The following is a 15,596-nucleotide window of genomic DNA, read 5'->3' on the forward strand; positions in this document are numbered from 1 at the left end:
GCTAGGGTTTCACTGGTTTTAATCTACCAATTAAGTGAGAAGTCACATGTTTTTAGAAAATGCATAAATTTAGTTGCTGTCACCAAAGTAATTGTAATTTCAATATGACAAAGTTACACAGAGGAAAATCAACATTTTACAAGCTTGGCACCATTACCCCAGTGAATATTGACATTTCCTGAATGTTTCAAACATTTTTGGCACTGTGGCTTTCAGAACAGCAACACTGATAATACCCTTAAGTGCTGAGTACTGGTGAGTCATTAGAAATGGCACCCTTTCCCTCTCTGGTAGGTTGTGGGAGGTAAAGGAGGCAGCATTAGGGAGAAGACACTAAGTACACACCTGTCACTTCTCACTTTGTTACTTGAGCTGTTTCACATCTCAGTGGTAGCCTGCAGGACTTTAAGATTTATGCCATTATGATTTAGTTATGAAATACCAGTTATTTTCTCATGAGTTAGAATGACTTCTTACTCTGTTTTGTTATATTTCCTGGCAATGTTTTCTGAAAACACCTTCCTGGACTGGAACTCTCTGCAGCTCTAACTGATAGAACAGGATGGTGATTTTTAAGATTCACCAGTGATTGTCAACTACTGAGAAGGCAAGCAGACTTCATTCCCATGCACCATCTGTGGGAGAATGTTAATGGAATAAGCAACCTTTCCTATCAGAATGAAATGTTACTCCAATAGCATTATCTACTTACTCATTTCTAAGAAAAGCTTAATGCCAAGAATGTCCCTTGTGGTCCTAAAACAAGTGACTTAAAACTTTGTCAACCTTCTATGTGTGCCGAACATAGAGTCTTAAAACTAAGACAACTTGGATGGACGTAAGTAGTTTCTCTCTAAAAATGCTTTTCACCTCTGCTCTCCACTGCCAGAAATTGAGTATTGAAGGTAATTATACATGATTATTCTCTCTTGTATGTACACATTTGTTTTTAAGAACTCCACTTTGATAAAAATATGCATTTAAAAACCACACATTTATATACATGGTTGTTAAACAGCTTAAATTTTATTGACCTCCCAGTTTTTAAAAAAGTTAAAGGTCATACCTTTAGGTCGATGTACTATATACAGATTGTGCAGAATGAATATGAAGAGATACAAATTAGTCATGCCCAAAAGATTGACTAGAGTCATCTTCATAAATACATATAAAATTCTTATGAAGATAGAGGGACTGCCAGCTTTTCTGAGACGCTTTCCAAAGTTATTGAAGGCACAAAATATACATCATTGTGAATATACACATTCTAGACTTCGTGCCTCTGATACAGCCCAAAGATTTGGCTCCATGACTACTATAAAACTAAATATACTGAATGAGATTCTGTTTCTCAGGTGAAAAAGCCAGACCTATAAACATCAAGTAGATAATTACCCCAAAATATGAATAATACAAATACAAGCACTTTATTTTAAAAAGCAAACACAAAAGATTGTGTAAATCCAAAAGTGTTAACTGCTTTCAAACTTCTATTTTGGATTATTTAGTACCTATACAAGTTTGTTCCCAGAAGCTTATTTATGCATCACTAGTCTCTACTGTGGAAAATGATTCTAAAAATTAACATGGTTTTCAGTATTTAAAAATCTCACTATTTATATAAAAGCCTAGAGAGACCAATAATATCCAATAGCTTCAAAAGATAAACTAAAGACTCTTAGGTGTAATCAACTTTACCAATGTTTGTCCAGGTCTGTTTAATATATACACAAGGAAAATATACTCACTATAATTTTTTATAAAATAGCAAGTAAGGAGTAGATGTAGGAGATGTAGAAGGGGAAAGAGAATTTAAAAAGTCCTTTTCTTCTGTAACTTTTACTTCAGAATCATCAAAAAGCAACCACTTCCCCTCGTACTCCTTTAAGCTTTGCACTACATATGAAATTTTGTTCTCCAATCCATTCATGTTAATGCCTGTTTGGTCACTGGATTCCTTGTTCCTGTCAGATTCATGGGTCCCATTAGTATCATTAGTTTCAGAATTCCTATTTTCAGCAAATGCTATCCCGGCAACCTTATCAGGATTAGACGCTTTGTTGTACAGCTCATAATCTGCTTTGCTCTTTTGTCCTCCAAGAAGTCCAACAGCTTCGACATTTTTTTTGTTCAAAACTTTACTTGGCTGGGCATTTCCACCAACTCTAATTGATACTTCATCATCGTAATTTTCAGCCATCCCCCTTGCTTCCTCATTCAGTGGCTCTGGCTTACCTATCTCACACATCTGGTCAACCACAAAATTCCCTTTATCTAGTTCCAGACTGTTAAGGTCAGTGACTTTAACAGAAGCAGTATAGTGCCCACTACTAATGGTAATGCCACTGTGCATCACAACAGCAAATAATCCATAGCTGTCATTAGTCGGCTTTGTGCTCCATTCTTCTAGGGACAGTTTAAGAGGTGTCAGTAAAGGAGTGTTGATCTTGGAAAGTCCACCACCATAACAGTCAAACCTTTGGAAGGAAAAAAAGGTTTCCTGTAATTCCATTTTAAATGTAAAATTTTACACGCAATGTGAAACCAAGCCCTTAATGTTTAGTTATGAGCAAAGACAGACTAAGACCTCAATTTTGAAAAAGCACATACACAAAAATATTAAAATAGAACCTAGGTGTAATAATGCACACCTTTAATCCTGGCATTTGGGAAGCAGAGGCAGGTGAAAGACCATGGAGTGTGCAACAGCATGTCAGAAAAGACAGATTATCCAAAAATCCATTTTTATATCTATTTTTAATAACTTATAGACAAATTCCCAACTATAAAATTTCTCCAGTTTTCAGAGATGAGTTCAATTTCCAACTTTCCTTAAAACTGAAAAGAATTTTGCTTTGTTATATTCCCAAAAAGTATGCATGAGTCTGGTGGCTCACACCTCTAATTCTAGCTGCAGCCTCTGAGGTAAGGGGACAGCTGTATTTTGAGGCCAGCTATGGCTGTTAACAGTGAAACCCTGTCTCAAAGAAGGGGAAGGAAAGAAGCATTAAAGATTTCTCCATTTCAGTCAGTTCCACTAAAGCAGAATACTAAAACTAGCACCTACATAATGAATAAGAAAGGATATATTTGAGAATTGTTCTAGTTTTTTTTTTTCTTTTGGTGCTAGAGACCAAATCTGAGAGCTCACCTTTGCTAGACAAGCACACTATCTGAGCTGTACTACCAGCCCCCAAGAGCACAGTTATGTAGGATGCATGCCCTGACAGCCCACCTGCGGAGAGCAGAGTTGTTTCTGAGAGACCCTCAGTTCATTCACAATACTCACTCCAAGCCACTAGCAGCAAAGCACTTCAGATGGATAGTGATAACTTCAGGCATTTTATCAAATAAGAGACTTCGCTCTGCTTCCGTATAATGATGGCAATTTTCACAGAAATATTTGTCTTCCCCTACAATTCTTTCCACTGAAGCAAATTGTGAAATTGCCCATCTCAAGGTCTTCATTTCTGTTTTTGGCTCTGGAGAAACTATAAAACAGAATTGTTCACTCATAGTATCTTTCAGACATTCAAAAATTAAAAAAGGTTCCATGTGCAATATAATCATTCAGTTTCAAATAACCCATCCCCAACATCTAAAAAGATTTCATTTGCTTTCAGTTATCCTGAAAGTACACATACATGTCTTCTAAATATTATTAGCCAAAAAAAGAAAAAAAGCCAGGTCAGCCCAGTCCCTGCTAAGTGTAAGTCAACTGCCAGTATCTCCAGCCGGCCTCATGACTGTCTATACTTTTCATGGTTTACACTCAACACAACAGTGGCTCAAATATTTAATTTTAAAACAACTCCAGTTACCAAATATTAGGGTCTCCAATATTAAAGTATTTCATTTTTGCATTCCAACATTTCAAATTAAAATGCTACAATTCCATAAATATAATTAATAAATGGTGCAAAATAACAGGAAAGCTATATATTATATACCAAGGATACTACACTATTCTGGAGAAAACTGACTATACCATGGTGCACACAGGCTCCCATTTGCTTACTTTCAGAGCTCTCCTCAACTTTAGAAAGCTCATCTTCTTGTACTGGGACACTAATATCCTGGAAATCTTCTCTTCTTTCTGTTAAGCTTTCACATTCCAAACAGCGAGTTCTTAATACTAGCTGACCTTGAAATAATTTCTCTACGAGTTCAAAACCAATTTGTTCTGCACCTAAAATGAAAACAGGAAAATTAAGTCTATAAAGTATACTCCAATTCATCAATTTCCCACTGAAATAAAGTATATCATGAACACAAGACCTTTTTCACATCTAGTTAAGCAGTGCCTTATTTATTAAATATAGTCACTACCAAAAACATTTTAAATAGAAATTACTATCCTTAAAGTCAGCTGAATCTTCAACTTGCCTCCCAAAGACATGTCTTTATAGAATTGCCCCAGAGAAAGAAAAAAAAAAATTGGGCACATTCACATTAACTACAAATTTTCCCTAAGATGCGTACATGTATAAACACAATCTCAATAAGATTCACTGAATTGTGTCCCTTATGAGTTTATGTCATATTCTGTAAATAAAAGAGGGAAAACCCACCGCTTTTCCATTAAAAATGTACTGAACTTCCCTACTTTAGAAACCATTGAGCAAAATTACCCTAACATTAATACAAGAGTATTACATAATACATGTTCATACACTCAAGTATATCACTTTAAACACTACAGTTGACATCCAATGCTTAAGTTACCTTCTGAAAACAAAATCTTAACTACTGTATATTTCTATAGTTACTAATATCCCAACTTGCCATTTTTAATAACTACACTGACCTTTGTTTATGGGCTTCACATCACTAGCGGCCACAGGTGTACCACTGCTTCCTGGGGAGTCAACTGTACCACCATTAGCTGTAGAATCACCTTCGTGTTTCCCTGGGTCCTCTTCAAGATCAGACTCATTTTCTTTAGATTGTCCTTTGGATCGCTGGTTTGTTGTTATTTTCCCCAGACTACAGAACTTAGAAAGAATGCTGGGCTGCTTAGTTGTAGACTTTAGCCAATTTATTTTAACTTTTGATTTCTTTTGGGAGGGTCTCACACTCTCATTTTCAGAAACACACTTGGGGACGATGTTAGGAGAAGCCTCTAAGGTGTCGCCAGCAGCTTTTCTTTTTGACCTAGTTTGTCTCTGGTTCTCTTCCAGTGACTGAGACTCCTTGGACAACTTAACTTTCTTCTTCATGTTACCAGACTCACTGTCACATTTCCTTTTCCAGTTTCCTTTTGGGAGTTTTTCTTTAAAATCCTCCAGATTCCTCATACTGTCAATCTCCATGCTGTTAACTCCTCTTAGTTCCTCTTTCTGATGAGATTTTTCTTCTACCTTTGTAGATAATTCAGGCAAACTTTTCACTTCGTCTTTTTTCAGGAGTTGGCATGTTTCTTGAATGTTTCCCAGAATACACTGGAGCACTTCCTGTGCATCATGCTGTAGATAACCTTCATACATAGGGTTGAGCTCCCTATCAAAAGAAGTGTTCATTTTAGCTAATTCTAGTTTTGTATAGTAACATAAAAATTTTCCATCAACTATTTTAAATATCCAAACGTATTCTAATTTGAAACCTCTTACCTAAATTTACAGTTGAAAGTAAAAACCAATTTTACCGTATTTTATTATCACCATACTGTGACCCTCTTCTAAATATTATGAATAACTAATGCTGACAGTGCTATACAATATAAGGTTTTATTAGAAATGCTGTGTGTCCTGCACAGTAACTACCACTAAGTAACTACTGACAGATGCCAGGAGGCTAAATAACTTGCCTAAAAGGGTCATAAGAGATACAAAGTGAGGGTCCAGAACCAGCTCTTGGCCACCATTTTATAATGCCTCATAACAAAAGTAAATAAATGTCCTGGGCCTACATCTATTCAAAAACTAAAGAGGTTTTTACGTCAGGTCTCATTATGAAATTTTCTTAATGTTATGGATCATGTGTGTGTGTTAATTTTTAAGCACATATAATAAGTATTTAGAAACTGCAGTTTTTATGCATAATACATTTTGAATATAGACTAATTTCTAATCTGAAATTTTTAGGACCATATGTGTTTAGGAATTCTGGTATTTTCATTTTCAGATGACAATATGGGTCTATAGGATGTTGATCAATGATGGAGTGTATGCTCAAGCATGCACAAGGCCTGGGTTTGATCCTTAGTACCACAAAAATCAGTAATTGTATTAATACCTAGGCTTTACCACCAGAGACTGATCTGATGTGGAGCCCACATACCACATATATCCGTTATTTTTTAAGGAGTGTAATATAGCACATATAAAAGTATGAATCATCAACATATGGGGCAGTATCCTATAATCACACAATCTTTTGATAGAAAATTTATTGATTCACATCAGAAAGAACTATGAGTAAAGAATATAAATAGACTAATATAAATTTGAATCTAATTAACTTAGTATAATTTATTTTTAAAAATTAATTTTCAAAGCTTCTGGGATATAAAAGGCTGTGAATCTAGAAGCTTCAATTTTCTTGCCATTTATTCCTTATTTATTCATATATCACTCTTGTCTAATAACAGAAACAGACAAAGAGGCTATACCTGAGTGTGTTAAGCAGTCGTCTTGGCTGTGTAGCAAGTTCATCTGTGTATTTCTCTGGATTTAAGAGAAAACTAGCCTGAAGCTGTTCAACTGAAATTATTAAGGACTGTAAACTGCATATAAGCTCATAACTTGCCAAAGGATCTTCTTTGCAGCTTCCCTATCAAGAAAAAAATAATAATTTATAAACATTAAATACGTACCTCTTTACTTCTTAGTCTAACTGAATAATGTAGCTCTTCTAATTTTAATTTTAGTACAACAAAAATTCCATTAAACATACGTCAACTTTTTTCATTTTAGAGTTTTTTCCTGTTGCTTTCTAAATGGAAAGTGATTTTTCTAATCAGTTTTCTTTTAATGTATTCATTTGCATTTCAGGCTAGGAATGTGGCTCAGTGGTGGAGCTTCACTTGTCTAGTAAACAATGCATAAAAAATAAACCAAAAAAAAAAAAAACCCTCTACACAAGACTGAATAATCTGGTAAGGTCCTTTATCAGAATAAAAAAATACTATAATATACACAGTGCTTAAAACCTTAATTCTTGTTTATAAATCAACAGAAATAATCTATCACCATTGTTCTGAACTCTCCTAATAATCTATTACCTTTTATTTAACTTTTTTTTTGGGGGGGGGGGATTTTCAAGACAGGGTTTCTCCGTAGCTTTTTGGTTCCTGTCCTGGAACTAGCTCTTGTAGACCAGGCTGGCCTCGAACTCACAGAGATGCGCCTGCCTCTGCCTCCCGAGTGCTGGGATTAAAGATGTTTGCCATCACCACCCGGCCTTTTATTTAACATCAATATTAACCTATTAACCTCTTACTTATCAAATAAATTTAACTCCTCCCATTTGTTTGTGTGAGTTGTTTTTTGTTGTTGAGACTGGGTGTCACTGTGTAGCCCTGTCTGGTCAAGAAATCAAATAGAGACAAACCAGGCTTGACCTCAGCCTCAGAGATCCACTTGTGTCTGGGATTAAAGGTGTGCACCACCATGCATGGCCTTCCCCCTATCTTATTTTGCTTTTCAAATTTTTGGCCAGGCAGTGGTGGTGCACTCCTTTAATCCCAGCACTCAGGAAGCAGGCAGATCTCTGTGAGTTCAAGGCCGCTAGAGCTAGTTCCAGAACAGGCTCCAAAGCTACAAAGAAATCTTGTCCCAAAAAACAAAGCAAAAAACACAAACAAAAACAAAACAAAACCAAATTAATTTTTTACCTTATCTTTTTGATTAGAGTCATCCTTCAGAGCTTCTTTCTTCCTTGAAATAATATTAAATAAGTGTTTCACTCCAGATTTAAAACCAGGACAAAAGTATAACACCTACAAAAGGGACATTGTCTAAGTACTGAGCAAACAATACACCTAAAATCACTAATGCCTTCTATAGGGCACTTTTAATGTCTTATAGGGCATTTTTAATGTCTTACCTAAAAATCAGATGTTAAGACCATTATGAAAACTGTTCTCTACCCCATCAATACTAACCCACTGTTCTACTAACTCTCAGTAGCACTTACTGAACCTACGTAGATACATTAATAAGATTAAGATTACAAGGACAAAAAAAAAGCGACAAAAAATTTTAAGGGTACACAAAATAACAAGAGTTTTTAAGTGGACACAGCACCAGGAATAAAGCAGGCAAAGAAGGGGGGGGATGGTTTGGCACCTTCCTTTTAAGCAATCTTCCCAATTTTAATATCTCCCCTTTGTTTTTTCTTACCCCACAGGAAGTTTAATAAGATGCAGTTAGCGTATTATCGCCTAATTTGGTTTGTTTACAAATAAAGGTAAACAAAGTATAGACAAAGCCATTCAGTAATCTAAAATTTTCAAGAAACATTAAACATTACATCATTTTACCTGAAGAATGCTATTTAGATAGCAAGTGTTGCCGAGATTATTCAGTCCCACAAATGGTAACAGGTTCTCTCTCTTCTCACAGTTTATCGGTGAGGACTGTGCAGCAGGAACAACCTGGTCACTGTTAACATACAGGGAAGAGATGATGTAAACCCCAAAGTGGGAAGGCTGCTGTGCTAAGTTTAGGTTTTTACAATGGGGTATGATATGGACAGTCAGATGGCAGTTTCAAGAGGAAACATTTCAGACTCAAAATAAGCATACCCCCGCAGAGACTTTAAGTCACACTCTACAAACCTCCAGATAATTCCATAAAGAGGATGTTAGTCCCATAAAAGTAAATGAACTGATATGGTGGTTTCTTTCACCTACTGGGACATTTTTAATCAATTTAATTATGAATATAAACCTGGGAATGAGCTAATAATTAGCAACACTATTTAAAGAGGTTATACACTAGGTCCTATTCGTAAAGATTTAGAAGAAAGTCTATGAAGAGAATTAGACTGCTTCTCCTCACTTAAATAGGTCACCTTTTTTCCATCTTTGGTACTTGGGATTGAACCCAGGAGATCACTGAGCTATAAAACTAACCCTAACAATCACAGGGAAAACATACACGGGATAAAATCTAATTTTGTTACCCAACAAACCACCCATTTGTCGAACTAAGACCCCAACTAGAGTAATTTGAAATATTCACTTTTATTCCTTATTTTTAATTTAAAAATAACTTTACATTATAATGAATTACAATAAAAACATCATGCAGCTAGACTAATGTAGGCACTCAAACACTTGTTCAGTCCTATAGGACAGCCATTTGAAACCAGGGATTTCCATTCAGGGCTTTACAATGCCACCATCAATTACATTTTTTATGCACTTATCCACCATAAAAAAGGGAAAACATGAGTTTAGACTAGAAAAATAATTAGCTTTATCCACTTTTATGTTGGACTCATCTGTACTTTCTATGCATTCCTTCTCTCCTTATCTTTTTAGTGACTAAAGAATTAATGTGCATTAAAAGCCATTTTTAAAATCCAGTTTCAATATAATGTGCAACTCTCCTGCTTCTGAGTTGTTCTGGAGTCAAGTCTTCTGAACCAAACCAAAGAAAATCTCGTCTGTACACGCAATGCCTTGCATAAACTGATGGTTTCTCCGCCCAACCAACCCTACCCCCCCCCCCCTTTTTGATTTTTAAAGACAGGGTTTCTCTGTAGCTTTAAAGACAGTCCCGGAACTCCCTCAGTAGAGCAGACTTGCCTTGAACTCACAGAGACACGCTTGTCTCTGCCTCCCAAGTGCTGGGATTAAAGACCTGCACCACCGCAGCCTGGCTCTAATTTCACTTGATAGTACCCCAATTTAGTCTCAACCACTCACAAGGCAGCTGTTATGCTAATGAGTTAATGCTGTGGGTGTGACCCTAGGAGAAATCACCAGGACACATCTTGTCTCACTGAATGCAAATTCTTGAGTATTTAACCTATGTCAACTGTCAGGTCAGTGCAGAAGTATCAACCCAAGTTCAGTGTTCCTTCATTGACTCAGAATAAAGTACAGAAATATATTTAAAATAAAATACATACATCTCAGATCCTCTATATTCAGAAGCTTTTTCTTCATTTTCTTGAGAATCGGTGAAATCTAAAGCTCTTTTAGTTTCCTTTTTCTGAAAAAACTTCAAAGAAAGTCTGTTTTTCTTTGAGGGACTCCCTCTTGCAAGCCCATTACTTTCACTAGGTATGACACCAGGCATTTTCTTTTAAAATTGCGAGGAGTTGACGAGAATTAGCTTTTAGAAGGCAGCTGTAATCACCAATTGTATCTGTTAATCACACAAACAAAAAGGGTGTAGTTAGTCATCAGGTGTAGATGACCAAATTAACAACTGTGAAAGCTAAAAGAATGGTGCACACCAGGACACCATATTTAGAAACCTAACACCTGACAGTAGACACTTAGGGATGGTTGCTTCAATCGGTGCTTTTCAACCTTCCTAATGCTGCAACCCTTTAATACAGTTCCTCATGTTGTGGTGACCCCCAGCCATAAAATTATTGTGTGCTACTTCCTAACTGTAATTTTGCTACTGTTACAAATCGCAATGTAAATATATAATATGCAGGATCTCTGGTATGCAACCCCTGTAAAAGAGTCATTTGACCACCACGGAGTCACAATCCACAAGGTGAGAACTGATGGATTAAATGAAGCTACACTGTCTAACTTTCTCAAAGATGTACTACTAAAGTCTTAATACTTCAGTATATATAAAGGGCCACATCACAAAATACCCATTTAGTAAAATCATACACAAAGCACAACAAAGTCATAGAATTAAGTAAAAACCCAGGGCTGGTAAGGTGACCAAGTGGGTAAAGACACTTGCTAATAATAATAAGCCTGACAACTTGAGCTTGAGCCCAGGAACCCAACTTCTGAAGGTGCCCTCTGACCTTTGTGTGCACATCCAAACACACACACACACACACACACACACACACCAGCTTAAAAAAAAATAGGTTTACACAAAACGTCTCTAATTGTAAAGAAAAAAAGCCCAGAGACAAATGAAAAGCCACAATAGTAGTGAACACTGAAGAATGTTCTTTCCACGGCCATTATAGTCAATTTATGATATACACAATGAAGTCTCTACACAGCTGTAATTCACATACAGAGAAAAGCACATTATCCGGCCTTTAGTTATAAAATCCGAAAGAAGCTACACATACAAAGCTGGAACCATGGGTGGAAAAACTTGCTCCATGTCATGCGCATTAAAAATTACAGTATTCTTTAGTTTTCCAATTTTGTTTTGGAGCAGGGTCTCACTGTACAGCCCTGCCTGTCTTTGAATGCCGCATGTAGGCTGGCCTGGAACTCAGAGATCCACCTGCCTCGGCCTCTCCCTAGTGCTGCTTTGAATGTTCTGTGAGCCACCACACCCAGCTCCAATTATTTCTAAACTCTATGATTTAAACTACACTGAACAAGGTTTCTACCCTGTTTCAAGGTAAAAACTTCAAAATGGAAGGAAAAAAGGATATGGCAATATTTGTGATACTTTATAGAAGTTTATTTTTCACTTGGGATACCTAGAAGAAAAATACTTTTTCATCTCAATATCCCTAAAATATGAACGAGTTTCAAATGTAGGTACCTGAGTAGTAAATTGAGATACACAAAAAGCCACTCAACTCCTACCCCTAAACATTAACTCCAGTGTACACTGCAGTGGAAACATTTTTGGGGAATCATCTCAGGAAGAACTTTAAGCTGACGAATTTTCCCATCTTGTCTGCAACTTAAATTTTGTCTCCTGGCCCCTTAATATTCCTGATGAAACATTATCAATAAGCTGCTACTATTATTTGATAATGAAAACATGAACGTTATGAATAATAACAAATCAGCCTTCGCTGAACTGTCAGAGAGCCCCAAGCATTAACGACTCGAGAAAGGTGCCTTGCTGGGAGCCAATGGGAGACGGAGAAAGTGATCAGTCAGCTGAAATAGCGGACCTCACCTCAGCCGACCATCCCCTCCCGGCCCCTCCAAACAACCAGCCCTGACGGTCGCCGAGAGGGTGACACTTTCCCAGGTGCCCGATCTTACGCTCTCACCGTCCCTTCTAAGCAGGGGCTTTCGGGCAAAAACATCTCTCGCGAACTTTATAAACCAAGCTTCGTACGATGAACTTAACGGTAAACCTTCCTGACCAAATGACACCGGGAACCCCCGACCCATTGCTTTTCAAATCTGTGTAAAAGCAAGTACTCAACTATTTTTTAAAGAAAAGTGTGAAACAATAAAGACAAGATCTTGGGCGCAGGGTTAAGACACGTGGCGCCGTTCACACTTCTGGGGAAAGTGTAAGTCAAGAAAATGCGCGGTAAAATTTCGCAAACCCCGATCCGGGACACAGCGATGGCAAACACCTCTCCTCCGGGCCAGCGCTCCTGTTACGAAAGGCGCGGGCGGAGAGACACAAGCTGCCGGGTGGCCGCCCGGGGTCGCCGCGCCCGCCCGCTCCACCCCCCCCCCGACCTCCCGCAGCGCAGCCCGGGCCTGGGGGGGGGGCTCCCCACAGTCCGCACCTGCCCCGCAACCGCGGAGCCCCGAAGCCCCGGCCCTCCTTACCCGGTCATGGCCCTGAGCGAGTCCGCGGCGCCGCCGCCGGGGAGACCAGCCAGGCAGAGTGCGGGCGTGACAGGTGAGCCCCGCCGCAGTCCCGAGAGAAGGCTCGCAGGTAAGTGTCTCCCGCGGGGGAGTGACCATTCGTCCGCGGAGCGGGAGCCGGGCCGCCGCTCGGTCCTGCCCGCCGCGGCCCCACTACATCCCCGGCGCAGCCCGGCCGGGAAGGCTCCGGGCTGCACAGCGGTGGCGGCGCTCCCGAGCCGGAGGGTCCCCGCTCGGCCACCGACGGGAACTTGGCGCGTTTTCCTCAGTCTCAGGACCCCCGCGAGTGAACCCCCGCCCGCGCCAGCGTCGCGGCTGGAGGTGGCGTCCTCGGAAAGTGCCGGTTCTCCTCCCCACGCTGCAGAGACGCGGAAGGCGCGAGCCGCCGCGCGACCGCCCCTCGCCAGCGGCGCGCTCGGCTCCGGAACCAGCTGGAACGGTAGTTCCTCCCGGGGCCTAACGGGTTCTGCACTTTCAACAGCGCAGGCAGCGGCGCGGGCAGCTCGCGCGGGTCCTCGCAGAGGCGCGCGCTGCGCAGGAGGCCGGGCTGGCGCGCAAGAGCTCGCTCACGCCCTCTTTTTTTTTTTTTTTTTTTTTTAATTCTTTTTAAACATTCGGGCTTGCGAGTTGAAGGGAGGGAGCGTACGGGTTGGGAGATGGGACAGGGAGTGGCCGGGACAAGCCCCTGCCTCAGGTGCTCAAATGCGCCAATCCAGAAGGAACAATTTCCAAAGCCTCCTGCCTCTGCCCCGGAAGGGACAGCCAATCAGAAGTGTCCGCACAGCCAGCCAATCAGCGGGCAGAGAGGAATGGCTGGCCAATAACAAAGTAGAGGGAGCGAGCCCTGTCCGCCTGGTTGGGCGTGCGGCGGCCCGGAGCGCCTCTCTCCGCGCTGATTGGCGCTCCCGTGCGCGCTTTCGCTGCCGGCGGTTAGAGTTCCGCTGTGCGTTTTGTTAGCCCTAGGAGGCGGCGACCGAGGGTGTGGTCCCTGGGGCGAGGCCCCGGTGCAGGCCCGCCTACCCTGTCCACTTTTCTTTTTTCTTCTTTGGCGTGCGCTTTCTGGCAGGGTCGCTAGAGACTCGGAAAATGGCTGACGTGTTGGTTTGCTGTTCGGCGTCCGCTGGGTGTCCTGTTCGCTGCGGGAGCCGCGGCCCGGTCCCAAGCCAGTCCATAAAAACTAGCACCGCCCGAGTTAGGCAGTGCTCAGCCCAAGGCTGCGGAGTTTTAATTTGCAGGCTGGTCTCTCGCGGCACAAGCCGCGGCGGGTTCTGGCGCGAGCTGGTACCGAATTGCCTGTTTGGAGGATTTGGTTTTGCTTGCTGTGTCTTTGTGAGATGATCTCACGGTGCGGTGCCGCAGTTGATGAGAACTCACTAAATCCGTTCAAATTGGGTTTTGCTTGTTTGATTTGGTTTGGTTTTAGTGCCCACTGTATTGCCAGGCTTTTTCCCGAGGTGGTAGGGATAACATGGGGAGTGCTTTACAGTCTACGGGAGACCGAAATTAAACTGGTGATTTGAAATAATGTAAGTGGTTAGATTTGTATGTGTCAGATGGGTGTTTTAGATGGGATACTCTAGAAAGACTTAGCGTTTTGGCAGACAGCTCCAGGAAGTGCACCTGGAAAGGGTTTGCATAGGGAAAACTGTAAATATCTGTAAGCCTGTAGTGATATTTCATTTGTATCTTAACAAACAAAGCTTGCCTGAAGATCAGAAAAGTAAAACAACCAGCCACTAGCTCTTACCTCAGTCTGAAATGGTGATCCTGCCTTCAGGAATCTCAGAAGGAGACTGTGTGAGAGCTGTCTCCTCCCATTTTATATTCCTCTCTAGGGCTGGGATTAAAGGCGTGCACCACTGGGATTAAGGTTATGCACCGCCGGGTTTCTCTGGCAAACAAATTCTGCTACTGGGTTTAAAGTTGTGTGTTATCACTGCCTGGTCTGTAAGGCTGACCAAGGTAGCTGTTTTACACTGATCTTCAGGAGAGCTTCATTTATTAAAATACAAATGAAATAGCACTACATAACACTTTGAAGCTTTAGTTAGAAAAGCAGTGGGGGCAGGATGCTTTTTGCAAAGACAAAGAAAGACTGGAGCAATGGCAGTGAAATGAGCATTCGTGGGGACAAGCAAGGAGGCACATCTCCCCAGGGTCACTCTCAGCAGCCTAAGAAGTTCCCGTCAACGTTTAGGGACCTGCACTCAGTCCAAATCGCTACTGAGTCACAGAAACACATTTTGTGAAGACAGTTTGCGAAGCAGGATTGGAGTTTGGAGATACTTTAATGTAGGGGTAAGGATGAAGGTTCAGAGAGGCTCAGTGGGAAAGACAAGACAAAAGGGAACATGGATGGGGGCTCCTTAAAGAAGAGCCCCAAAGAGACCTGCCCAAGTGTGAGTACAAACTCAGGGGACAGTTGCAGCTCTTCTTTCATTCATAGGATTTGGGTGGCATTTGAAGTTTCAGTTTTTAAAGAGCTTCTAAGAAACCTAAAATGACATCTCTGAATGGCTTCTAGGGGGCTCCTGACAGGATTGTGGTTGTTAAAGTAAAAATCTAGCCCACAGGGATACTGAGAGGTAAGAAAACAAAACTAAAATTCTTTTAAGATTCTCAGGTGATGCCAGGCGGAGGTGGCATACACCATTAATCCCCGCACTAGGGAGGCAGAAACAGGCGGATCTCTGTGAGTTAAAGGCTAGCCTGATCTACAGAGGAAGTTCCAGGACTGGCTCCAAAACTACACAGAGAAACCCTGTCTCAAAAAAACAAAGATTCTCAGGTGATGTCTAGGGAAGGTGTGAGGCTCTGCTCAGGGTCATACACTCTCCAACCTTAAGCCTGGGTCATCGTTGCTTTAGCATTAAATATCTTTGTACAAATAAAGCTATGTATCCAGCCTTACAGCACAGGT

The 15,596-nt window shown here is 40.7% G+C and overlaps 1 protein-coding gene across 1 annotated transcript; it reads right to left on the reverse strand.

Moving 5' to 3' along the window:
- Positions 1–1,006: 1,006 nt before the first annotated feature.
- Positions 1,007–13,244, reverse strand: Usp1 (ubiquitin specific peptidase 1). The gene is made up of 9 exons (XM_041652801.1): positions 12,638–13,244; positions 10,081–10,319; positions 8,483–8,603; positions 7,835–7,939; positions 6,611–6,771; positions 4,808–5,499; positions 4,019–4,189; positions 3,290–3,491; positions 1,007–2,477 (listed from the first exon to the last, which is right to left on the reverse strand). Exons 2-9 carry the CDS (start codon positions 10,248–10,250, stop codon positions 1,748–1,750), a joined length of 2,352 nt encoding a protein of 783 aa, XP_041508735.1. The 5' UTR covers positions 10,251–10,319; positions 12,638–13,244; the 3' UTR covers positions 1,007–1,747.
- Between the last annotated feature and the right edge of the window lie 2,352 nt (positions 13,245–15,596).

This window comes from Microtus oregoni, unplaced genomic scaffold, assembly GCF_018167655.1.
Source record: "Microtus oregoni isolate MIOR12 unplaced genomic scaffold, Mior012 000005F_ref0000423, whole genome shotgun sequence".
Taxonomy (NCBI): domain Eukaryota; kingdom Metazoa; phylum Chordata; class Mammalia; order Rodentia; family Cricetidae; genus Microtus; species Microtus oregoni.

Excerpts from the sequence above, each read along its gene's own strand:
- Usp1 (XM_041652801.1), bottom strand. The coding sequence starts at position 10,250 with ATGCCTGGTGTCATACCTAGTGAAAGTAATGGGCTTGCAAGAGGGAGT. Across the intron at positions 8,604-10,080 it reads GAATATAGAGGATCTGAGAT|TGACCAGGTTGTTCCTGCTG; the intron begins GTATGTATTTTA and ends GTATGTTAACAG. Across the intron at positions 7,940-8,482 it reads ATCTAAATAGCATTCTTCAG|GTGTTATACTTTTGTCCTGG; the intron begins GTAAAATGATGT and ends TCCCTTTTGTAG.